Here is a 26,299-nt window from a genome sequence, read left to right as displayed (position 1 = left end):
TGGCTTTTGACTCTTGCACTTGATCGTCCTACACAGCGAATCCTCACCCACCGCTCTGAAATGGACCGCACATACTCTAGTCTGCACTTTGGTGGTAGAGGGACGGGCGCCGGGATTTGTCGGATGACACCGCATGTCGAGACGTTGAGGCGTTCACCTCCAAAGACAGCTGTGTGTGTTCTATACATTCTGTTGTTTGATTGACCTCTGGTCCAATACATTGCTTATTAAAATACAGAGGCTATAAAAAATATCTTCTCACTAGTTCAGCATTAATGACCCCCATATTTTGTACATACTCATAAATAATTTAATACATAGATAAATAGATATTCTGTGTGTGGATTATAAACTGTCATAAAAGCTTTTTTTTTTCTTTTTTTTTCCCAGTAATACTGTACAAGAGTGACTGCAGTATAAATGCTGAAACGCTTGAGGGTCCGACCCTGATGTTCCGGTGAAAGGCCGAGAGTGTACATGTGGATTGGCGCTGGTGTGGAGCGTCAGTGTCGCCCCTCGCTGCGCCTGTCTCTAGCTCCGCTGGCACTCGTTCTTACTGCAGGTGGCCTGACGCTCAATCTGCCACGTGCCCTCCTCGTATGTGCAGTAGCAGATTGTGCACTCGTCGATCTTCACCTCTCGGCCGGCCGGTATCACCGACGTGTCTGCGTAGCAATTCGGCCCTGTGGGTGGTAGAAGAAAAAACAGGGACACTAGCACAAAACGGAACATATACCATGTAATTTGTTTCAAAATGGAGTTTCTTTTGTGTCGCCGGCGCCACGTAGCGTTGCCGAGGTCAGACTCTCGCTCAGGTACATCCTTTGTCGGCTCATGTGATTGAATATGCCATTGGAACTGTGCTCGGGCGAAACTAAATGCACCATGTACCAAAAGTGAAAAGACCACCTCACAGTATATTGGTAAAAAGTCCACAAACTCCACTGTCTATGAAACAGGAAATGCAATAACCGCTGTTCTTGCTATAGAAAACTGTTACCAGTCCTTTTCACTCTCTAACCCGGCGAGTCACATTAAATATCTGGACAAGAGACCCCCGGATGAGTGTGCTGACCCCAACTAACACTATTATTGTTTATTTCACATTCACTTACGTCTGGGGAACCCTCACTATATATATATATATATGAACTTATTACCAGAACCAAAGTACTGTGGGAGACGCACCATTGTACACTTTGTGGTTTTACTGTGCTGAGCAGCCGAGCAGCGGCGCGGTGGCTAATGTGAGCCAACACTGGGGGGTTTCTATGTAAAGCGCTTTCCTGCCCAATTAAAGGTGCGAACCGAGGACACGCACACCAGCTACTGTTAAAATGATCAGTGCGCTTCTTGCTGACTCGTGCAGCACCCTCTCATTTAGCTAGTTAGCCTAACGATCCACCAATTAGCCTACATGCTAGTTAGTTATGCATCTCTGCATTTTAAGTGTGACAGATCTGCATGCTCAACCACCGTGGGTGTTTGACCTTGGCTAGTGTAGTTACACAGAACACAGACTCCCTTTCAGGGCGCAGTTCTAGCCTTGGTGCTGTGGTGTTTCCAAAAAGCTGATAGGTGTGGCTAATAAATAATGCAGCTAACTCCAATTTGTCTTACTATGTTGCTGGTGCTCTTGCAGGGTAAATTATGTCTACTACTACTGCTCCTGCTAATAAAAGTGCTTCATCCTCCAACTAAATTTATTCTGCACATTTTATATTCACATTGTGCTCCCCAGTTATATTGCTACAAAGTTTGGATCATGTTTCTATTCTAGTGTATGATTCAAGCTGTAGTTTAACACCATGCAGTGATCAAACGGTACGGATATTAATTTTGACATATTAGCACGGATATAGGAGGATAAGAGCAGAAATGCCCCGCCGCGTATTTTTCTTTTCGGCTTTCCACAAATACCGATGACCTAAAACCCTAAAACCTGGGACACATGACAGTTTGAAAGTAGGACAGGACTCCAGTTATTGTTTAACTGCTACTTTTAGATCCAATATCTGTCACGATGACCGAACTCCTAAAGTGCAGTTAGCCGGCTTATCTCGCTCCTTTTAAAATAGTTTCTTGACATCCCAGTGAACTTGAACACAGTCAATCAAAGAAGAGAATGAACACAAGAGGCTGAATGCCCTTCATTTCATTTCTCCCGGTGGAAAATAGGCTCTTACATCTGGGCTTTCATTGATTGTTTCCCAAAATAGTGTTCCGGCTATGGGAATATAAGAGGCCCCGGGAAAAAAAATAAATAAATAAATAGCACTTATCAAAAGGATATCAAAATTTTTTGAGCATGCTTGCTAATGTCAGTGGCCATTTCATACAAGAATTAGTTTGCAATTAAACCACTGCTCATTTAGCATGAGGAGTTTTCACATCCTCCCTTCACCCAATCAGGCATAAATTATCTCCATATCTGCTCAAAATAGATTTTCCATTGGCCCCTCATTACAGCACCCTCCAGACCACTGAGTGACCACTCATGGTTTATGCAGAGGAGCATTTTCATTTTGAAAAGTCTGAGCTCCCATCAGGAAAAGAGATGCATCCTGGGACTGCGGTGATTGCGCTGAATTCTTAAAGACCCGATTCGCGCAATTATCTCTGTCCTGGGATTCAGACATTTCATTCAGAGTTTGGACTCAATTTCCAGTGCGCACATGAGAGGTATTCAATTATACTTTGCTCCGCGCTCCTGAGATCGGCTACACCAAAGCATGCGTCTCGCTGAAGGCGGCTCTTCTACTAACGTCACTTCAAGGTTGGATTGCACAGAGTGTGGATTGTGCATAAAAAAAAACAAATTAAGCGGTGCTACGCCGTACTTTAATATGGTTTTGAAGTGCACCCCAAGGGACTGTTTTTTCTTTTCTTTTTTTTTAGTATTTTGCAGGAAATTGGCTCCTGCTAATGGAAGTTTTGCAGGAAGGAGTTGTTGAGAATTGAACAATGTAAGTGGTAAAGAGACGTGCAAAAAAACATTAACTAACACCGAGGTCCGGCTTGTTTGTGGTGATTCTGTAGGCCAGCATGGCGTGCACAAAGAAAGCCTATAAACATAAAGGTCCTCTTTGTATCACAGACAGCATTAGCGTCTCTGGTACTAAGTGTGATGGGAAGGTTTTTGTCTAGAGAAAGTGCCTCTGTCCTCGGTCGGTGGATGGGAAAAAAAAAAAAAACTGCTCATAAATCATCCATTATCTCTCAAGCCGCACGGCAAAATATAAACACTGCGGGAATTGCTTCCACAGCATCAGGTATGGCATAACAATGGCTACTTCCCTTAGCCTAACAAGGTCTTGAGCCACTCTCTTGTATAATTAAGATGCTGATAAATGGAGAGTCTTTCAGCTGCAGCCACCGCATTTCATTGGACAGCAGCGCCCAGAAGGAGTGTGCTGGCACATCAATCAATGTGAACAGTTTGCCGAGGCCTGTCAAAATGTCAGCCCTAACACATTTATAAGTCTTCAGATGAACACGCACACACACCCCTATCTGAATAACAACTCATCCTGTGGCCCGGGCTGCTGTCGCCACTGATTCATCATCATTAGCAGCATTTAGAACACAGCGTCTCCAATAAAAGACGCATATGTCTAGGATATGCTGGGAGAGAAAAACTGCAACAAAAAAAATAAAAAAATAAATAAAAAATCATCTCTCAGTTCGCAGCGTTAATCAAGAGCACTTCCTCGTGGAGCTGGGATTAAACCGCGGCTTGTCATTCACAGTTGCCTGACACTCATCTCTGTTAATTAATGCATGGATTCTGCGCCACTGTGCTTACTCACTGCTGTCACCCTGTTATTCTGCCGTTCATATCACACCCAGCTTTTTGTCATCGCTTCATTAATACTATATATCTCCGTCTCTCCATCACTCTCTCAGTGGCAGAGACAGATTTTTATAGGCACATCATGCTTCACGAGGGCTTTCCAGCAACACCCGAAGAGGCAGAGACAAATGGACTGTGCATGTGCGTGAACAGTTGGACCCAAACTGTCACTACAGCGTGTTACAGGTTGGCATGGGGAAGTGTGTGAAAGAGATCGCCATTAGCACCTGTGGCGTTTGGCTCCGTAGCGGTGCCAGATAATGGACAGGGAAACCGGGACACATCCTGATCATCACACCCCTTAATTCTGAAATGTTAAAAACCTTCAGAGGCACATTATAAGGTAATGGAAAGAGAAGAATAGCAGAAATCACTCATCTTAATGCATTTCTTGAGTACATTTGCATTATAAATGCAGAATAAAAATAACCTTGTGAAGACGGGAAAAGGGAGAACTTTACGGGAGAGGCTATCATTTAACAGTAAAATGAATAATTTCTTTCAGAGGTGCTGTGTGAAACGGGTTCCAGCTTTTGAATAGGAACCACCACTTCGGGTATATAAAAGCTGCAGAAAGCACGCCATTATGGAGGCGCCATATGTGAATGTGTTCTTGTATTTGTTGTCTCCAGATACTGCACCTACTGATAATCTGCGTGGTGGAACTACCCAGCTGCACATAAGCTGTCATAATAATCAATGTCCTTCACAGGGACAGAGCCACGAACTCTGTCAGCCATTACAGCCGCGTCCAGGTGACAGACTTCAGCGGGGAGACCTTCATTTACTTGCAACTCAAAAACAGCAGACGTCAAGCCTAGGCGATCTTTTTGTCTAGTTTTGTTCCTCTCTCTTTTTCAAAGTGTATTTTGAAGTCACATTAATGATGCATTTTGTTCAGAAAACAATGCAGAAAATGACACCTACAGTAACAAGCAGACAAAAGCCAAGAACCATTCAGTGACCCAGCAGGACTATAATTGTTCAGACATAATGTGACTAACTATTACCGTCATTACTGTGACCTTTCTCTATTGTAATCACAACTCCAAAGTCTTGTAATGGAAAATGGCCGTTAGATAATAGAAACCTAGTGGAGTGATGAAAGGATTCAACAAAAAGTAGAAAACTGAAAAGAGGAAAAAAAAAATCTTTTGTGAATTCATTAGATGATGCAAAGTGTCCTACTTTACCTTTCCTGTTGTTATTATTTCTGATCACCTCATAGCCATGCTCCTTGTGCAACACCGGACACTGAATTTAATATGTTTGCTGAAGTTGAGCTCCGCATTTCAAAGAGGGGCACTAATTGTGTTGTTTAATTAACCTTTTGCAACGTTTTTTTCTTCCTCTCAAACGGCAAGTGTCCAATTACAGCATAGCACAAGCTTGCATTTGGATTTCTGGATTGCATGTTAAGGCGACGTGCATGTAGAGCTTTAAGGAGTGCAATACTGGATCGTAATATGTGGAGGTGAGTGTCTTTTGTGAGCCTTTCCAAAAGAGAAGAGCCAAGGAGTTAGGAAAGAATTAACTGTGGAACAGTTTGCTCCAACATGACTAGTTAATTATTATCCCCAATAGAAGGACTTGGTATTTACAAATGTCTGTGTGTGTGGGGGTGTCATTAGATTTGTTATTATACAGTTAGAGGTTATGTTAGAGAGTGATCTGAAATAATCCCTGTGTGGGAGACAATATTTGAAATTACAACAGTGTCATTTATATTTGACATGTAACTCTGACCGGCTCCTCATTTGGTTTAGGGAAATTAAACTTGAAGCACCTGAAGCCAAATTGGTGTTGAGTCACATTTGTCAAACTTATCACATATTCTCAGTCCTCTTATTCTTTTAACAATTAAAACAACATTGTATGTTAAGGTACAAACACACCAAACTGAAATGAAAAACTACCGACAACCAAGGCCGACTGGGATGTCAACACACGTCGCAGGTGTCTGGCTCGAACTTGAACACACCACAACGAATAAAGCGGGGTCTATACTACCGTGGAACACAGGCGGTGTAACCTACGTACACAGCCGACGCCGGTGTGAGCCATTTATACTTGTGCGCTCATCAGCCATGACTTGCTCTGTAAAAACGCCACCCAGTCGGGTTAATTTTTGTTTCAACTTCCTGCTTCAGTTTCAACGATGGCAACTGTTCAAACGATTTGTGAACTGCAATACAAGGGAAGACAGGAGACTTGATCTTTTCTATGCAAATGTGAAAGATGCCTATAAATGCTGTGCTCTGCCACCCCTGGGGAGATCAGACCACCGTCTTGTTCACTTCTCCCCCACTTAAATCCCTGCTGTTAAGAGGTTGCCTGCCACCACCAAGACACCAAGAAAATGTGGTCCAAAGAATCTATTGCATCTCTGCAAAGTTGCCTGGAACAAACTGACAGGAATGTCTTCTGTGGGTGACCTTAAAGCACTGCTAAACCAAAAGAAACAAGCTTTCAGGAATGGTGACAAGTTCAAAGTAAAAGAAGTACAACGGGAGCTGAAAATTAAGGAGGTAAAGAACACATACAGACAGAAGCTGGAGCCTGAACTGCAGCATGACGGGGCAAGACAGGTCTGGTCCAGCATGCGAAAGATTACTGGAGAGAAAAATAGGGCTAGAAGGTGACCAGGACTTTGCGGATGATTTGAATCTGTTTTTTAACTCTCATAATGCCTCACCCTGCCTTGCTACCACCTCGTCTCCTATCACTCCACCGCCTTCACCCCTAATGCTCCACTCATTCCAGGTCAGAAGGGAACTTGACAGATTAAAACCCCGGCAAGGCAGCTGGGCCTGATGGAATCAGCCCTAAACTTTTAAAACTCTGATCAGGCCAACTGTGTGAAATCTTTACTCACCTGTTTAATCTGAGCCTGCGGCTGCAAAAGATTCCAACCTTGAGGAAGACATCATGTCTGATTCCAGTTCTCAAAAAGAAACATCCAACTGACATAAATGACTACAGACCCATTGCTTTAACTTCCCATATTATAAAAACATTAGAAAGACTGATTCCCTCTCACATTCACAGACCCCCTGCAGTTTCCATATCAGCCCAGAATTGGTGTAAACGACAGCATCAAAGAGTCTATGCCCATCTTGACACCTCTGATGCAACTGTACAGATTTCTTTTTTACTTTTCTAGTACATTTAACACAATTCAGCCAGAATTGCTGGGAGATAAGTTGGAAAGGATGCAGGTGGAGTCGGAGCTTGTTTCATGGATCACAGACTACCTAACTGCCAGACCACAGTATGTGCACTTCAGTAACTGTGTCTCTTAAGACTGTGTTTAGCAGTACTGGAGCCCCTCAAGGCACTGTCCTATCACCATTTTTGTTTACCCTCTATACATGAGATTTAGACTCCTGCTTTCTTCAGAAAATTTCGGTCGATTCGGCTGTTGTGGGCTGTATTAGAGGCGGAGGTGAGGAGGAATGCAGGCACACAATCACTGAATTCGTGGACTGGAGTCAACATAACCATCTGCTGCTGAATGGCCTGGGACTTCAGAAAGAAGAAGCCCCAACTGGACCCTGTCCTCATACAGGCGAGGTTGAGCAGGTCCCTAGCTACAAATATCTGGGACTGCAGTTGAACAACAAACTGAACTGGGGTAATCATATGGAGGCTGTGCTCCTTTTTTAACTCTGTTGTGGCCAGAGCTGTGTTTTGTGGTGTGGCGCGTTGGGGGGAAGGTGCTCGGGTAACCGACAGGAACAGGTTGAGTATGGTGATTAAAAAAGCTGCCAGCATCATTGGTGTCACCCAGGAATGAGCGGAGCAGGTGGTAGGAGTAAGGCTGCTAAGGAAAACGAAGGCCATCACAGGTAATGGAAGTCACTCACTCCATGCCTTGGAGGTTTTCGGAAAGATCTCGCACATTAAGAGGCTCATCCCTCCAAAGTGCAAGACAGAGAGGTACAGGAGGTCTTTATTGCCTGCAGCCATGAGGCTTTTTAACGATCGAGGTGTGCAACTATTTTTATCCCTAATGTTGTATTTATATGTTCACTTATTTCCACTTATTTCTTTTATTCGGATGTATTAAATGTTGTATGGACTGCTTGTTGTTTTTACTGTGATGATGACGTGAAGTACTGCTGCTGTAACACTACAATTTCCTTTTAAAGGATTAATAAAGTATCTTGAATCTTGAAACTTTCCTCGAAATTTCGCAGAAGACGAGCAGTACAGATGTTTGTATCTCCGAACCTCCTCAGTTAACCTTTCCCCGATGTGCTCCATATGTATTGATCCAAAACAATGAATTAGAAGATTTTGGAGATGGAGAAGCAGCCGGAAACGAAAGCAGAAGTGGACCCATCACAGCTCTTGCAGTCTACATCGCCGCATCACGTAGTTGCACTTCTGGGGAGGTTCACCTCAGACCATGGCGTTAGGGCACAGAAGCAAAAACTACACATAAGACCACATACATTCTGCACTCGCCTGAAAGAAAATAACGTCCAAGAGAACGGGAAAGCAACTATCAGCTGGGAGCCTAGGCAGCTAAGAGGAGCTACAAGCAGTCATACAGATCTGGCCCTTCCTGAATCATTGTGATGGTTCTAGATGATCATGTCATTGGGAAAATAACTATGTATATGAATGTTCAGCTCAGATGAAGATGCACAAAAAGAAAAGCCTTCTGTGTACCCTTTGACTTTTGTCACTTCCGATTCTCTTCTCGTGCGCCGGTTTGCGAAGATGAATATCCGACCAGAGTGATCTTTCTCACCGACGATCACAGACACCGGGAAACAGCCGGCGGGCGCTGCATTACATTTTCATTTAAAACACATTAAGCCGTGCCTTCCATTTGCAGCATTATATCACTGTACATATTTAAGACACATTTGTTAGAAAACTTTAACTGTCGTTTTTCATTTTAACAGACAAAACTCTACGAATATGGGGTAGAAATGAGGGGCCTGCAACTTCTCTGCGAAACCTCTTTCTAACATTACTGGTGAATGCGTCACATTTATTATGGTGTGAGAACAGTTTGATAGGTGTAGCAACAATAATTAAGGGGTATAGGGCTCAGTAATAGGAGCATTATATCTGCATTCAATGAGTGAGGCGAGCTCTCTTTATGACATTTCTTATCTGCGTTGTCAGAAAAAGACGAAGGGTCCATTAAATGCACAGACCACGTCATTTTACATCCATATAAACTATTTCCCTTTGACTCATGTGTTTTGTTCCCTTTAAAAATAAAATAAAAAACCCTTCCACGTCTTTAAAGGCCTTCTATGAATCATGCCTCTTAATTTAAATGTCTCTATCCCTCTTGGCAACCAGGCTACCGCGTCTCGTGCTGCTGTATTTGAAGTGATTTTGGCTCCAGTTCAGACTGTTTATCACACCCCCCCCCCTCCCTCCCTCCCTCCCAACTCACCCCCCACCTCTCCCCCCCCAGATTAGTGTTGACCCTAATGTCTGAGACTTGAAGAGCACCACTTGTTTCCTCATGCGTTGCCAAGGCGATACCCTGCAAGAGCAAGGGACGAGAGGGAGGGAGCCGCGGCCGAGGTGCCGATGAGAGAGACTTCTCGTGCATTGATTTCTTTTTTTTTTTTTTTCTCCTTTCTCTAAGCATTCTTCAAAAGCAGATGCAGCGACGGAAAATATGGTTTACAATTTAAAACCAACATTTCGCCGTCTTTGCCAATCTGTGGAAAACAACACTTCAAAAATATTGGCGGCAGAGGGAGAAAAAAATAAACACTCCACTGTAGAGAAACCGTTTTTTTCTTTTTCTTTTTCTCCTTGACATGTATCGACTAGGTGTTTCTTGCATGAGTCGATATTGTTTAATTAAACTTTATGGCGGCGAGCGAATGATAGTCGCAAACTTTAGAGGCTGCGGAGCCATTTAATTGCAATGTGTTCCAGTGCTTTAAGATAATGAGTAAAAAATGATGAGAACCTGCCTCCGTTCACAGCTGTTCTTTGATATTCATGAACAACTGTCTGGGGTGGATGTTAGCGATACCTCTTACTTTCATCTTCCTCCCCTGGCTCATCCCCAAGTGTCTCCTTGCATACAGGCTGAATAACACATCTGAGGCAGGGTGCGCTGCCGTAAGCATTGATTTAGCATGCCTGAAAAGGCCAAGATAATGCCCGTGCATAATTGATGAACTTATCAAACACTGAAATACTTCATTGTGATTTATATCAATAGTGAGGGAAATGGTAAAGAGGGAAAAGGGGGAAAAAGACAGAAATGATGACTTGTTGAATGAGAAATGAAGTTTTTTTTCCTCTTTACAGATCTCATGTTGTAATCTTTTAGCTCATTTGTTCCATTTTCTCTCCTTTTTAAACTCTTCCACGCACACTGTTAAACTCTACAGCCCGGTTTCCGTTCCTTTACAGCAGCATTACACATCTGCACGAGTATTTAAATCTTCGCCATTAATGAGCCGAGCTTTGATGTGACACTTCGGATGCATCGGAGATCCTGGGAGGTCTTAACATCTGCCTACACTTCAAACAACATCTGTAGACAAGACAAACAACAGAACCAGAGGGGGAACTCTCAGGACGACCTCCGATAACCCTATTTTATATCACCAGCGTTTCATCACAGAGCCACCGCTCCGGCTCTGTCTCGTATTGGGCGCCGCGTGATCAACGGTGTCGAGATGGGAGCTGACAATCAATGGTCTTCCTCGTTTAAATCACGGCCTCTTCGATACCTGGCAAAGAAGAATCATGAATAAAAGACAAAGCCACGTCCGTTGTGTAATTGTTTTGATAGTGATGGAGGCTGAAGGAAGATCAGTGGTGTCATTTAGACCGATGTCTCACTTAGTTCAGTTTATATCAAATGAATATATCCTCCAATTATTTAATAAGAAAAGTACTTAAGTACTCAATTTTTCAAGGCGTTGTTTATTATGTTTACTCGTGGTGTGAAGTCTTGTGTGAAATTATCTGCAAATGCAAATGTAATCATGCAGCAATTAACTCTTCAAAGAAGCATCTTTGTGATTATTCCCTGACAGAGACCTTCTATTTTCTTTTCTGGGTGGAAGATGACCGGCAGTGTGCAGAGTCTCATTCTCGCCAAGATGTTTGGTGATTGCGAGGAGCGTTTACACCTCGTGTTTACACGGTGACAGCCTCGACAGTCAGTCAGGCTCCTGAAATCACAGCCAGAAATACTCCCCGTCCGGCGAGAGTTCTTCGGAGGCATACTGATGCAAAGAACATTGTCAACTCTGCTTAATTAACAGGTTGAGCTCGGATGTTCACAGCTATCGTGAATTTGCGAAAACGCCAGCAGGAGGCACAGATATGTGAAGAAAAAAAAAAAGTGATAGGCACAATCCTAAAAATACACACATATATATAAATATCAATCACCTGCTGCAGCTTTAAAAACACAGTAGCCAGACTGCTGCGCAAATGAGGCGTAAATGCCGCCAAAGGCAATTTCTGCATCTTCATAAATACCACTGTGCTTCTGTAGATTACATTAAAGGAGTGCGAGACCGAGCCCTCTAATTTTGGCTGAGTGTTATACACGTGAAAGGTAATAACGTCACCAGGTTAGAAGGGGCACTTTATTTAGTACTTCCATATATTTCTGGGATGCACAAAAGACACAATTGCGTAGAACTGCACCAAAAACTACAAATTCCCATTATGCAACTCGGGCGTGTTTTTTCATTCAGTTGCAAAACAGAAGAAGCTCTTCTGAGTGAGAGCTCCTGTTTCCCTTAAGAAAAAAACACAAAAAAGAGCCTGTTCGTTTCAGTATAGACAACGTTAAGTGACTGGCAGTTGGTTTGGATGGTCATGACACACTAATGGTTGAATCATCGGTGCACAGGAAGAACCACTGAGTTAGAAAATATCTGACTCTTTGATATAAAACCAAACGTACAACCTGTGTACATCAGATATTTCCAGGGAGAAGCTAACCTCTCCCCGAGGTGCAGTTCACGAGGAAACATCCAGTCACCACGCATCAAATTGTGCAGCATGATTTGCTATTGGCAGGAGGAGGCTAAGGATTGTTTTGAATTTACTGCAGCCAGGGCTAACAGGCTATCCGTCACACCAAACGGGCAAGACGGATCAAAAAACGATATTTTCAGCATTTCTCTATACTTAATAATCATTAAAAGAACATTTCTGAGATGAGGCTTTTTACAGTGGAGGAATACACTTCCACAACCAGACGCTACTCCCTCCTCACAAGCCTGTTAAGCCTGGTAAAAGCTTGCAGATTTCAAACATCCCCCGGGTTTACAGAGAAAGTTTTCTGGTAAAAATATGAAATCTCCCAGCCCAGTCCGAGATTAGCTTAATGATGTGATCAGGGTCATCAATTTAGGAAGCAAAGGAAATCCCTCTGCAACTGTTTTTTTGCAGGCTGAGCAGTGCTCTCTGTGTTAATGTGTAAAATCAGTGTAGCAGAAGAATCCCAGAGGATGACAAAAAGTATTCTTAGCTCAGACTGTGATAGTGTTAGCTGTGGTCAGGTAACTTCTTTGACAGAGTGAGCTCTGTTTATTGAATGGTAATGTGTGGTAATCTTATGGTAATAGGGACTGATGCCATCTTAAAACTGAAAATCCTTATCGGGTGAATGAGCCCATGGATTTGGTTTTGACTTTTGAATACAGATGCAAGCCCTCTACATACATGCTGTATCTACATCTGTCTCCGAGATGGATGTACACACGAACACAACCCAGAAACTCCACTGCTTTCAGAGGGAAATATGGAGCACTGCCCAACCTCCGAACAAAGCACTCTCAGCATGATCAATATGTGCATGCATAAAAAGTGGGTGTACAGCAAAAAACAAAAAACAAAAAATGAAACAAAGGACCAGCATGTATTCCCCCAGATAACAGCAGGCAAATATTAATAGAGTGAGTACCACTCCATGACTACCAATTTTTTATTTTTTTTATCTCTGGAAGTTGACACCCTTTTAATTTGGCAATCTCTGATTGATAACTAGTCATGAGCATTTATTACATGCAGATGCTAACGTCTAATGTTTTATGGGTTAAAAATTAATTATCCTAATGTGATATTCTGGGTGGAATTATAATGAACTAAGGAGACGGCAGTCATACGCTGAATAAAGTGGACATCTCTTATTTAAAAGCCAGTTGAAGGAACAGATCAGGCATAACATTATGACCACCTTCCTAATATTGTGTAGGTCTCCCTTGTGCCTCCAAAACAGCTGTGAATCATCAGAGAATGGACATGGGCCTTCTGAGGGTGTCCTGTGGTGTCTGGAAACAGAATGATGTTAGTGGGGGGGCCTTTGAGGGGAGGGGCCTCTGTGGATCATCCCATAGATACTTGACCAGTTTGGGATCTAGTGAATTTGGAGGCCAGGTCAACACCTTGTGCTGTTCTTCATGTTTTTTTTGAGTTGTTCCTAAAGTGTTTTTGTGTGTGTGTGTCTGTGTCAGGCTGCATCCTGCTGGGGATGGCTGCTCCCATCAAGGAGTGTCATTGCCATAGGGTGGGGGTGTCTGGTCTGGTTTGGATCGGTGGTACATGTCTAAGTAACATCCACACAAATGAATGCCAGGTCATAAAGTCTTCCAGCAGAAAACTGTCACAAGATGGTCAATGTTATTCACTTCTCCTGTCAGTGGTCATAATGTTGTGGCTGATCGGTGTATATTTAAGGATAAAGCTCTCTGCAAGACAGTTTGCGATTCCCTGATGCTCCCGTTCTCATCATTTAATGTGTAAAAGTTTCAACAAACAGCGTCAAACTCAAAATGTCCTCCTTGCAGTTTTACTCAAACAACGACATTAGCAGTGCTGTCATCCCATAAGTGGCTCATACAGACGAAGCATTTTTACGTGGAGCACGGATGCGTTGTTTTTTTTTCTTCATGCAGATTGTTTGCTCGTGTATACAGCAAACAGCCTGTGCCACTTTAAGATACCAAGTCAGAGATACATATCGCAAGTCATCATTCTTTTTGCTGAAGGAAGCAACGTTGCTGACATTGCCATGTTGCATTAGAGTCACACCAAGAAAACAAGGGGACATAATCTAGGACATGCTGTCTGGAATCATCCGAAGCAACTTCAGATAATCGACTCTGAGCCGTGGAAATTTCTCGTCTCAGACGGTCCGGACCTCTCAAACCAATGGGATCATAAACTCAGAACCCCCCCAGCAGCACAAAATGCAAACGTTGATCAAATCACTGCACCAGACAAAAGAGACAGATTTAGAGCATATGCTAAAACCTCCAACATATTAAGTTATTATGCGAAATTAAGACAGATGAGGGAATGACTTACACTTAACAGGCCGCGGCTCATTCCTCATTAACCATATTTTTTGGAGTGACTTCATTTAAACAGATCTGATCTGATGTGGCAAGATACTGCACACACTGCAGTGCAGCACGCTGTGTCCTTTGCATCAGCAAAATGAATGTTGCGCTACCTTGCCCTCATAACTCCTGTTGAGGTGCGCTTAAGCAAAAACATTTGACACTAGTCTGTTCAAGTGGCGTTAACCCAGCAGATAGCACTAAGAGGCTGATTGAAACTGTATGAAGTGTCCATCACAGCCTTGTTGAGCAAGCCTGTCTCCACTCACCGCTCTTGCAGATGGGGCAGCACTGATCCGGCTCATACTCTGGGTCCACACACTCTGTCTGCGGGCAGGCTGCCACAGAACACAGCACCTCGCCACTTGGCTCACACCGGCACTTCTCACACGGAGACACCTGGATGGCAAAGAAGGAACAGCAATTACAAACAGTTCCCTCCCAGATACACGTACACAGGCAACAAAGCGTCTTCCCCTCTTAATTAATTTCTCGCTATCTTCGTCTCTGGCTCTTTGTCTCAGTGTCTGTCTCAGTGTCTGTTTTGCCACTGCTCTGTCTTTCTGCGGCTATCTCTGTCTCTCAAACACACACAACTGCACAAACACACAAAAACACTCCTGCCTGCCTGGCATGTTGAAGAGTGTGTGCATTCTTCGCCACAAAACTATATCTATAGGGAGCTGCCATGTTTCTCGACTTCATTGCCAATGAATGCCTCGTTTTAGAGAGGGCCGAGCCGAGAATTGAACTTCACTATCCAATCAGTGGATATGGAGAAATCAATAGCAATGGGAAACAAAAGAAAGATGTTTCCAATTTTCTTGGTGCGTGAACAGAGTAAGAAATGACTTGGTTATCCAAGCGTTTCTGAATGTCTCGAAATAGAACAAAAGTAAGACTGTGACAGTACGCAGTCTGAATAACGGCCAGCACCTAAAGTAAAGTCCCAGTGAAACGTTTCGTTTTGCAGCTGCTTGTATAAATTCATATATCTTTATCCTCAACAATGGAGCAAAGGTTAATTCTACCAGTGTTGCTGTAGATTGCAGAGGCTTGCGCCTCCGCATGGCACTCCACGGTGAAAAATGGAGTGCGGCTGCACTTAGCACAATGCTCCAGAATGTAGCAATCAAGCATAAAATCCTGCCTGTTGCTTAGTTTCAAAGCGCCCGCCCCTCCACGCTGAACAAAGGCTGATGTACGGCTTGTGGAAGAAGGGCATTCTGTAGATTTCCCTCAGCAGAGATTTGGCAAGGGCCTGTCAGCAACCTCGTGACTTACAGGAAGAAATCCCATATTAGCCTTAACCACCTGGTGAGGCACCCGGCAACATAAAGAGGAGCATAAAGACAGTGACGGTAAATGTGTCGCCTCATAAGAGACATAACGGTGCAATCCTGAATCAAGTCTTTCAAGTGTTTGCTGATAAAACACTAAAGCTTATTTTCAAAATGCATCAGTGTGCTCTGCTGATTTGTAATATTATAGTAACTGTAGCTCTATCTTCATCATCATCAAACTGAATATGGAAACACTCTGCTGAAGCTGCGTTGCTAAACTCAAGCCTTCGGTAATATTCAGGCGTTGTGTGAGAAAAAAGACAAGTGCTGACCTTTGCCATTATAAATCTGCCTGCTTGCTTGCTTGCTTGCATGCTGCAAGGCAGGTAACTAGTTTCCGTGTAGCGTCTGTGATAAACTACATTGATGGCGAGGAGTGTTCCGTCAGCACTTCGGTCAAGTTTGAGCACGTCAAGTATGAGTGAATGTGGTTAATGGGCTCACCTTAAACTCCTCCAGCGAGGCATAGATCTTGCCCCGGAATTCGCAGTAGTTCTTTTTCTCCTTGCACTGCGGGCAGCATTGGCTAGTGTCCACTTTAATGCAGCGAGGGTGAACCTTGGGACATTCTGGCTTGGCGCACAGAGGGCCCTCGTCTGTGCAGAGGCAAGGGCACGTTGAAGGGCCCGGCGTGAACTGCTCGCCAATGGCGAACACAAAACCGCTCTCATCCATGCAACCTTTCCCCCTATAATCAGGGTAGGCGTACTCATCGATTGCGTCCAGGGAGAGGGTGACATCGCTGGTGGGGCCCTCGTCTATTTGGTTCAGGCTGTCCTGTTCACTCCACAGCTCCTGGGACTTCCCGCCTTTAGATCCCCGCGTCTGAGAGCTGAAGTTTGGCCTGGCACGGCTCACGGCAGTCCTGTTGGGGCCCGAAGCATTGATTTCCTCGGGCCGCTGCTGCTGAGCGCCGTATCCCAGCGGCTCCTCGGGGTTCTGCTTGTCCTGGTGTTTGTCCTCCCTCGCTTGGGTCAACACCCTTTCCAAACGTTCTCGGCTCACTGGCAAGGTCGCTATAGGATTACACTGAGCGCCGCTCATCAGGAACCCAAGAACAAAGAGGACTTCTGCTGTCATGGCAACGGAGTGCAGCATCGCTCCCCACCACCAGCGAGGTGGGAAAACACCTTGGCTCACATAACACTCTTCACATCTCAGGTGTGAGCCAGTCCATCTGGAAGGAGAAAATTAAACTGGGGTTATGTGCTCGGTATTTTGTCACTTTTTGTCTCAGGTGTGGAGATTGTCTCATTCAGCCTCTAGACCACTGCAAGAAATTTTGGGGGGGGGGGACTTCAGAGCGCTGCTTCATCGTGTCAAACAAACATCCCGCTGAGTGTGATGCTAGCCTGTGCGATCGGCGAATTGGATCATCAGGACAGGGGAGCATTCACAGAGACTTGTTAGGATATTGATACTGCTCCATACTGTAACACTCCCCTACATCAATCAATCCCAGCAGGGACAGAATAGGAAGGAAATGGCCAAAGAAGAACCTGAGCGCAACGCTTCTAAGCTCCTGCACTTCTCGCAGAGCAAAGAATCAAGATCAATGTCTGTTTTTTTTAAATGAATCACAGTCAGCCGTACAAAAGGGGGGAATTGATCTGAAAATAGAACATAATGCCAGTCAGAACTCGCCAGATAGAAGTAGCCATATCCATTTCAAAGGAGAGTCAAACGTGCTGCAGCTTTTTGCAAAAGGGTCGTTTGTGCAGGAACAGTCTCTCGAAAAGAAGCACACCGAATGTCTCGTCATTTTTTTTTAATCAGAAGTAAAAGCGCTTCAACTTCTTCGCAGCTCTCAACACTGCGAGGAGTCAGTGTACAACAGCTCTACTAAAGTAAAGTCCCGGGATCAACTGCACACATTGCAGAGGCTTTTTTTGAAAAGCTGTAGTCAATGTTTTTGTTTTTGTCTCCTGCTTAACTTGATTTACTGCGGCGTCTTGAAATTCAAACGGCTGCTATGATGCCGCGGCGCGTTCTGTGGCCTACTTCCATTCATTTCCTTCACACCGAATATTTGGCGCCGTCGCTGAGCTCCACTTAGCGGGGCTGCAGTCGTCCACGGCTTATTTTGGGAAAAGGTTAGATTACTCTGGATCGATCCGGTCGACAATTAACTGTAAAGACTTGTCTGGGCCTGTTAAAAGGATGGTTCGCCATATTGATTCATTTGTCAACGTCAATGAACACAGCTAATTTCCAGCGGAGTAATTAAAAGCCCTAAACGGCAGGCAAAGAGTCACTAAGCAAATAGGATTAGGTATGTGGTAATACATAGGAAAGATAGTAGCGGGATAACAACCTATATTAATTTTATTTTAACCGAATCAAAGTCTTTAAACTCTTGCAATTTGATATTCATGAATTCTGTTCCATTCTCAACAAAACGGACAAAAAATTGAGTGCTGGCAGACCGGTGACATTTGAGGAGTGTTTTAGCTGAATTGCCGTGTTTGAGGCAGAAACCTCGGAGCTGCTGTGAATCTGAGAGGAAGCAGAACGAGGTGCATACCGATAACACTGCTGCAGCTGAGAGAGAGGGGGAGAGAGAGAGAGATGGAGGGAGAGGGCCTCATTAGCAAAAAGGCCCTCATTTAGCTTTTCTTAGTCTCACCTCTCCACCTCAACAGCTGTTACGAGCTGTCACACTAATACTGGCGCTGATGCCGCTGTTGTGCTCTGTCAGGACGGAGCTCTGGGTGGCCCTCGGGCTTGTTTTGCAACTGGGAGCAAACTCGCCACAGCATCGGCATGTCTTAAAGAACTGGTTTGCCAACACACCTAGAAATTCCTCCATGGAAAACCAACAATCAAGTGTTTTGAGTTAATCCAGAATAAAAACAGAGTGAGTATGGCGTTAAAAGTGTGGTTTCTCAAAGGCAGCCTTTCGCTTAGTAGATTAAAGCTCTATTTTTTTTATTTTTTGCACCATTGGACTTCCCTGATGTCTTAATGAATTGCCTGTGATCTACTTGAGTCAACATATCAATAAATACATTTCATCCACTGCTGTCTGAAGTCGGAGCCGGATGGTTATCTATGTAAAGAAGCGTCTGCGGCTCAGTGCACCCGACAACATCTCACGCTGGGTTGCGTCACTCCAGCAGGTAACTTCAAAAGCCAAGGTGTCTAGAACGGGGCGCGGAAGTTTTCAAATTAGACACCGGGCAATTTACATTGAGCTAGGTCTATTAAATACTATTAAACCCGGTGGATGAGGTGCTTTCAGATCTAACCAGCATATAAGGATGGTCATATTTCAGTTATAGTATCAGAATCCACTCCAATTTCCAAATCCAAACCCTTTTAAGCTGCTGGTAGCTGTGCAACTTTGCCTGCAAATGATGAGGTAGGTGGTTTAGCACATTGCTCCCCGCAAATGAAGGAAATTCATATAAAACGTGTTACGAGTTTTAACGAAATTCTGCTGCTGCAAAGTGTAACAAGTGGATGTAATGCGTTTTACAAAACTAAACTGCACATACGACATGAAAAAGTACACTTGGCAAACACGCCGCCAAGACATTGTGCTAACTAATAACTTTCATTGTCGTGCGCTGGGTCAACTCTATTAGAGACAATCTATTCTGTCCCTATCCTGACAATAGGAAGCAAAGAAATGTACACAAGCCTCTCCCCCGTGCCACATACAACACGTTCAAGGTGTTGCTAACTTGCCATATAACAGGGTAATAGCAGCCTTTAAAGATCTGAATCAGTCGGCTCACCTTTTGTAATCAACAAACAGAGAAATTGAAAAAGGACTCAAAGACACTTACGCATTGTTTGTTTTGGTCCTTTCATGCTGTGTCTTGGCAAGAAGTGGAGCCGTATCCCCCCCCCCCCCACACACACACACACACACAACAACAACAAAGTCTTTACAACCTATGCAAATGAACTTGTTCGCTACACTCATTACATCCTAATGCCATCTTGCCATTGTAATACAGATCACATCTTTTCTGAATGTCTGCCTAATTAATTCCTCACCACGCGGCATAATGCGCGCCAAGTGCCATGAAATTTTACCGACTGGTTTGAAATATATTCTGGAACAATTCCGAGATGCCTCTGTAGATATTTTTTTTCTTATCACTCCTCAGGTTCAAGTGATGGCAAATTTTAAGTGTTGCATATAAACCGTTCGGTGAAAGGTTGTGGATTTATCTTTGCCCTACAGCCCTGCAAGGAATTTAGTTTTTTCTTTTTGCTCCACTGCTCCGTCTTCACTGGTGCAAAGATTCCGGCGGGAAGGAAATAACACAAGTATGCAGAGACATAAAGATACAGTCTGTGTCTACATGTCTCTGCAGAATGGTGCAGGAGATTGTGTTCTGGACTATTACGCAGAGAAATTAGAAGAATTAATTTGAGTGTAAGGAGCACGTAATGTGTGATAAACTGCAGCCATGGAAAGCATCAACTGTAGAGTTTTTACCACCACTTTCAGAGGAAAAGTGATGCTGCAGTCACTCATAAACTGCATAGGTCGACCTGAAAGGGCCGGTGAAGCCTTATACAAACCCGTGGCTGGAGCTATCAATCAGCAGCATAATTGAGGTTATATAAAGCACCATGACAGAGTTCATTCACACTTGTGACACATTCGAACACCCACTGGAGAGGGGAGAAAAAAAAACTGTTGTGTAAGTATGAAAAACAACTCTCCAATTAACACTTGTCAGCTCCAAATAATTATCTCTGGAAAACAAACACTTATCAACACTGATAAAATTAGCTTTTTTTTTTTCCTCCCTAAAGAAACCGCAGAGAGCTAAAATGTACATGTGGTTTCCCTATTTCCACATAAGCTTGGCAACTGACAGGACTGTGGATGGTTACCAAATGCTGAAATTATTCAAGCAAGTGACACGACGTGCTGAAACGGCATATGCCCCGTCAAGAATGGCACGTTAAAAAAGCAACAATAAGCGAGAACAACTCGAAACATCTGTCAAATTGTGGGAAAGTTGAAAATGCATTTCGACGCCGCCTCACTTCCCCATCGATCCCTCTGACTGTATCCGTAGCACAAGTCACAGGGCGCTTTCTTGAACTCGGGTTTTTCTCGCACATTGTTTTACTGTCTTGATTTCTTTCTTTCTTTGTGTTTATCATATTAAAGGAGACTTGCAAACTAAGAATTTTATTGTGTGATCTAAACTGCTGTGTTTTTACTGTGCATCTTCAATCTTAATTAAAAAAAACTGCAACAACATGAGGTTTGTTTTGCACTGAATCAGGCCAGATGAACGCATTTATGGTTTAATATACATGATAACTCCTAGACCTAACAAACTACAGACAGACTGCAGACAGTATAACTATACTGAGTAGAATTTAATAACGGATTTTATTCCTAAAACATCTCTGATCATATTATTACAGGAGGATGAATGAATTAATTTTGTAATTTCTCCACCACTGAGCCAGTCGGCTTACAATCAGCAGGAACTCAGGCCGAGGATGTGAAAGTTGTCAGTTCAAACCTCAGACCTGACAGGTCGGAACAGCGGGGAGACCTCTGCAGGAAACTCCGCAGCAGAGACTAAGCACTACGTCATTAGAGACAAGAGTCAAAAAACAGCTCTTCACTGAGTCATAACGGTGTCTACAGACGTGTTTGCTACAGAATATATACTAAATACTACACATGTATTGTATAATGACTTATATTTAGAGTCTACCTATATTCAGTACCATGCAATGATGTTTTAAGACTTAAATTCTTTTCCTAATTTGAGAGAATTTCTTGTTAACCTGATGTTACAGAACATGGTGCATCACCTTAACTCAAGAAAATGGATTATGCTCTAATGTGACTGACAATGCTTTTTATAAATCCGAGTCAAGTATGTTCATTGGAGATCTAACGGGGATCTAACTGACCCCAAACATTAATTATATCATTGTGCAGTATGCTGTATTTCTTTGTCTGTAATTGACGGTAAATGTGACTTTAAATGAACAAACAATCTAGCTTGGATGGACCATATAACACATTAAATATTAATGTGTCACATAACAGCGAGGTTTTATGTCACTTTTAAGTGTGCATACGTGTTCTCTACAAATAGTTTTTAACATACTCATAAGAACGTGTAAAGGAGAATGACATTTACTAGTATTTTACAAGCAATCAATGTGGATGTAAAGCCAACGTCAAGAAGGTTTAGAAAGAAAAAAAAAGACATGGTTTAATAGAGCAAATACAAGATTATTGCCAGGCAGCGTTGTGAAATGTATAACACTCTCCCTGACTCCAGCTTACACAGCGGGTAAAACGTGCAATTAAATGTTAAGCCTTTTTTGTCCCACTATGTATTTTTACTCTGCCTTCAATAGCAGCAGTCAGAGTTTTTTAATGGAGATTTATATTTGTGGGGGAAAACACTATATAATTAGAATTTCTGGGGATAAATGAGGTCAGATTTACGGATACTGAAGGCTACACCAAACTCCAGTTCCTGTGTATTGAGAGGAGGAAAGTGACTTTCAGAGATCCACAGTGGCCAAACCCTCATAAGAATAGAACCTGACATTGCCATGCATTAAAATGTCTTCTCCTCCTCTTCAGATATCACATTCTCTTAACGCTGCTGCAGGAAATTATAATTATCTCCCAATAATAAACTGTATTATTCCGCTCCGCCATTAACAATGCAAATTTAAATGCTTGCCAGTCCCTGTGCACTTACTTTGAACATGTTTTCATATTCCACTGACATTTAGACGATGCTGTGGCTTCCTGCACAAGATTGAATGAACCCGGAATTAGCCTCAGTGTTTGGCAGCCGCAGCATTTTGGTCATTATCGTCACTGTAGATATAAATCCCTCCGTCAAAGGCCAAAGTTCTGTTTACATCTCACGCTGCTGAACACAGCCAGTTTGACCACCGAGGTGCAGCGGCAATGATTAATCAAGCAGGGACTCGACCTGGCCGTTAGTTCACCCTTCAGTGACGCTCACCATCGCATCGATTTATGACTCATGAATTATTGTCGTTTTCTCGCACAGCGCAGCGAATGGTGGACGACGAGCCCCTGACACAACAACCTGAGATCTGGGTTCAATTTCATCTCTGCCTTGACTAATAAGAAACCGTGAATTATATAAATTGAATTGGCAAGGATTCAATAACACAAATGTGGCGGTTAAGTGGAGTGAAGGTTGACCTCCATCCTGCTTTCTTCTTTGATGCCACTCAAAAAGGTTTCTTCCAGGGCGCTTGATAGCTCTTTCACTCACAGAATAATGCTATAAATAGGGTCAAAATGTACTGGGGCAGCGCTCTCATCTCCAGGAATTTTCCACACCCGAGCTAAGATGTTTATATCTGTTTGTTTATCTCCAATTAGCCTCATAATGGGTGTGATATTTAGGAGAATAAATGGGCCAATTTGGGAAATTTGATCTGACTGAAAAACTTCATGGTGACACAAAATGATTGCAGATTAGGGAGTGATGCGGCGGTGGCGAGGCTTACAGCATCCTTCCTGTTCTGATTTTATTTTAAGGCTTCCACTGTGCTAAGCATAAGTCTGACAATAAGCCTGCAAAACAAGCAAACATCACATAGTCTTGGAGAATAAAGCTACTGCAAACGTCCCTCTGTAAAAATCAAAGTGGATGTCATTGAGAGGAAAACCATCTCCTAGGGGCTAGAATTAACCCAGACAGACAAATATGCCCTCACCACTGTGTGCACTTCATTTATTGCAGATTACCGATGCTCCTACTTACTCTGTGCCAACAGCCCAACATGCCGACGACGCCACATGGGGAATGCAACAATTTACTTTGAGGTCTTCTTCAATTCATGACAAAGCAGATCACGGGGGACGAGACGTGAAATGTTTAGACAGCGGTGGCTAGTGGGCCTGGATCTGACAGGGCTGAGAATGCATTGAATTAATGATGCCACGTTTCTAATACTCATTTTATATACAGACAAACAGTGTGAAATGATAAAATCCAATTAGAGCAATAAGGGACACCAAGGCAGCATCCAAGAGTATTAAGCCATCTGCCAGTGAGTAAGGATTGCTGCAGGGCTGTCTAATTGAATTTTATCCTCTGACTGTAAACCTTACGAGTGACCCAAATCAGGGGAAAGTTGCCTGAACATGCAGAGCGAAAACCAACGGCCCTTGCAGAACTGTCATATAATCTTAAGATTGTGTGCAACAAGGAACAAGGTGAGAATTTGCTTGTGCAGAAAGCCTGCCAGGAAAACTCTGAGGCTGGAAATACACTGAGGAGAAGAGCGAAAACCAGCATGATTCTTCTTTTTTTGCATTGCTCAATAAGAACAAGGATGATGGGGCAATGATGGGCAAACAGCATTTTCTTCTGCGTCTACAGCAGCTGGAGTGACATTTCAATAAAAACGTGAATAAATCTGTGTAAACAGCGTTCCCCCCCTTGAAAAAAAACAAGCTGCTATATTTTTACAGCAACAACAAAAAAGGAGCCTGCCATCATTCATACACCTACTTTTAAGGACACTATGAATTTATTAAATGGTGAATACATCGTGCTGTGGGTTCCGGCTGCCTGCTCTGCTGGTAAAAGGCTGTGTTGAGTGGATGTTGCATCCCGAAGTGTGTAAGCAGTCAGAGCCTTTGTGCATCCACGGAAATGTCTCTGTTGCTTTTTAGAAAAACGCTCAGTCCTATTTGCATCCAAATGCCAACACAGTTCACTTACATAATACCCTTGCAGCCTCTACAGGTGCAACAGCCTTTTCCAGCAGATTTCAACAATCTGCATTAGTTTTACCCATTAAGCTCATTTGCATTACATGCCATTTAATGTTCAGGCGGGCATGGTGACTTCCACTGTAACCCTGAGAGTCATCAAATGCACACAAACAGCAGAAAACACTGTCCAGACCATTCCTTGTTAAACTAAGTTGATGTGAAAGCTGGGCATTCAAGCAACATGCATAAATAAAGAGCTGCATGCTCTCACAGCAACACTGATATAATTCACCTGTGATCCTCGGAGTGCGTCCGTGTCCGTCAGGGCGCTGGGTTGAAGCACAGCCTTTGGACTGTTGGGCAGCCGGAGCTAAGACAGCAACAAATGATGTGTGGTGAAGAGATGGAAACTGACGCTCGTTAAGCCAGTTAAACGCACAGTTTCCCCCGGGAGGATGCTCGCAGGTCATCAGCGTGTCTCCCTCAACTTTAATCGCCACAGAAGAGTGAAAGCGCTCCTCCGTCTCCGGCGATCCTCCGCTGTTTGAAAGAGCTACTGATGTCCCCGCTCTACACAGGCACTTTATTTCTCACGGTGACAAAAAGAAATAAATAAATAATTGAATACAGGGGGAGAGAGAGAGAGAGAAAGGGGCTCCGACGTCACGTTTATCCGAGCGGCCACTAGATGGAGCAGTTAAATGTGGCCGAGGGACAACAGGCAGTCAATTAGTGGGCCCAGTGGACGCTTCACAGGTCGGTTCACGAGGTTCACACACTGCTGTGATTAACTACTTTGCTTAATTATGTGGAATTAGCGAGTCGTTTCCGTGACACATTTTTTTGGTCACCGGGTAATTTGGTGCTGAATGAGAAAGGACTAAAGCGCGTTATACGGGGAGGGAATTAAAAATGTAGATAATGGTTGCTGCAATATGCATCAAGAACCCTGCAGTCTCGGGAGTTTCCCCCCCAAAGCCCCCGCTTTCCAGATATCCAGACAAAATGTAGACACCAGAGAGGCTTTATTTCTGCTATTTATTCCGGCGTCTGTCTGCAAATGGAACTTCAAATGGGAAGTTGTGTACACAAAATCCTGTGCGTGCGCAGCCTGATCTGTGCATCAATCATTTGCCAATCCATTTGCGTATGCGTACACATTCGTAAATTGAACGATAAGATTTTTGCATAAAATAATAATATTTATTCAGACTGTATTGTGAAATAATTTTGCCCATGTTCAAATTGCAACAGTAGTGTTTGTGACCACCTGTGGATCATGGAACACACATGTCTGACCATTTTTCTAATCTAATTTCACGTCACACTTCAACAGACCCGTCTCTGTTAAAAGGGGGTACGCCTGATGTCGTGTTACTGTGGGCGGGGCTTAGCTGGAGGCAAAACAATCCACATGATTACTAAATTTAACTGCCTCTGACTAGCAGTTTGAGTGGGCTTATTTTTGACTGAACATTAACATTATCTACAGGAATAGATTGGCTGGCCTGTACGGAATAACACAAATTATGGACGATCTATCAGGGCTTTAATTTTGAAATTCCACATGAGAATAACCCATAGGAATAACCTGATATTTCCTGAGGTGGTATTGTATAGTTGAATTAGTCAGAAAGTTTCCTTTAAGTGGTGTGCAGCTCTGAAATATTATTGGCCAATGTGAGACGGACCAAGATTTGTTTAGTAAGTTACTGTATTTATTGCAATTTAATATATAATTGTTGTAAATAATAAAGTTGTTATTTAGTCATTCATTCAGTCATTTATTTAGATTTGTATTCGTTCACCCTTTACTGATCGGCAGAGTGAACAAATGATTGCAAAATGACATCACTTTTACTTTGAATGTCTGTTTTGTTTTGTTTTTTTGTATGCGTTTACCGTAACCCTTCGAATAAGGGCACAGCGCAAAACAAAAACAAAAAAAAAGTAGAGGCTTGCCTTACGTCAGTAGCACAGTGCAATGGCCCAGTAAATGTATATGTTATTGATAGAGAAA

At 43.2% G+C, this 26,299-nt stretch overlaps 1 protein-coding gene across 1 annotated transcript; it reads right to left on the bottom strand.

Annotated features, from left to right (window-relative positions):
- Positions 1 to 326: 326 nt before the first annotated feature.
- Positions 327 to 16,746, bottom strand: vwc2 (von Willebrand factor C domain containing 2). The gene is made up of 3 exons (XM_084562288.1): positions 16,005 to 16,746; positions 14,487 to 14,616; positions 327 to 683 (listed from the first exon to the last, which is right to left on the bottom strand). Exons 1-3 carry the CDS (start codon positions 16,656 to 16,658, stop codon positions 532 to 534), a joined length of 936 nt encoding a protein of 311 aa, XP_084418414.1. The 5' UTR covers positions 16,659 to 16,746; the 3' UTR covers positions 327 to 531.
- Between the last annotated feature and the right edge of the window lie 9,553 nt (positions 16,747 to 26,299).

This window comes from Chelon labrosus, assembly GCF_963514085.1.
Source record: "Chelon labrosus genome assembly, chromosome: 15".
In the NCBI taxonomy this organism is placed as follows: domain Eukaryota; kingdom Metazoa; phylum Chordata; class Actinopteri; order Mugiliformes; family Mugilidae; genus Chelon; species Chelon labrosus.
This window is presented reverse-complemented; position numbering and strand designations above follow the sequence as displayed.

Excerpts from the sequence above, each read along its gene's own strand:
- vwc2 (XM_084562288.1), bottom strand. The coding sequence starts at position 16,658 with ATGCTGCACTCCGTTGCCATGACAGCAGAAGTCCTCTTTGTTCTTGGG. Across the intron at positions 14,617-16,004 it reads CCTCGCTGGAGGAGTTTAAG|GTGTCTCCGTGTGAGAAGTG; the intron begins GTGAGCCCATTA and ends TTTGCCATCCAG. Across the intron at positions 684-14,486 it reads CTGCCCCATCTGCAAGAGCG|GGCCGAATTGCTACGCAGAC; the intron begins GTGAGTGGAGAC and ends TACCACCCACAG.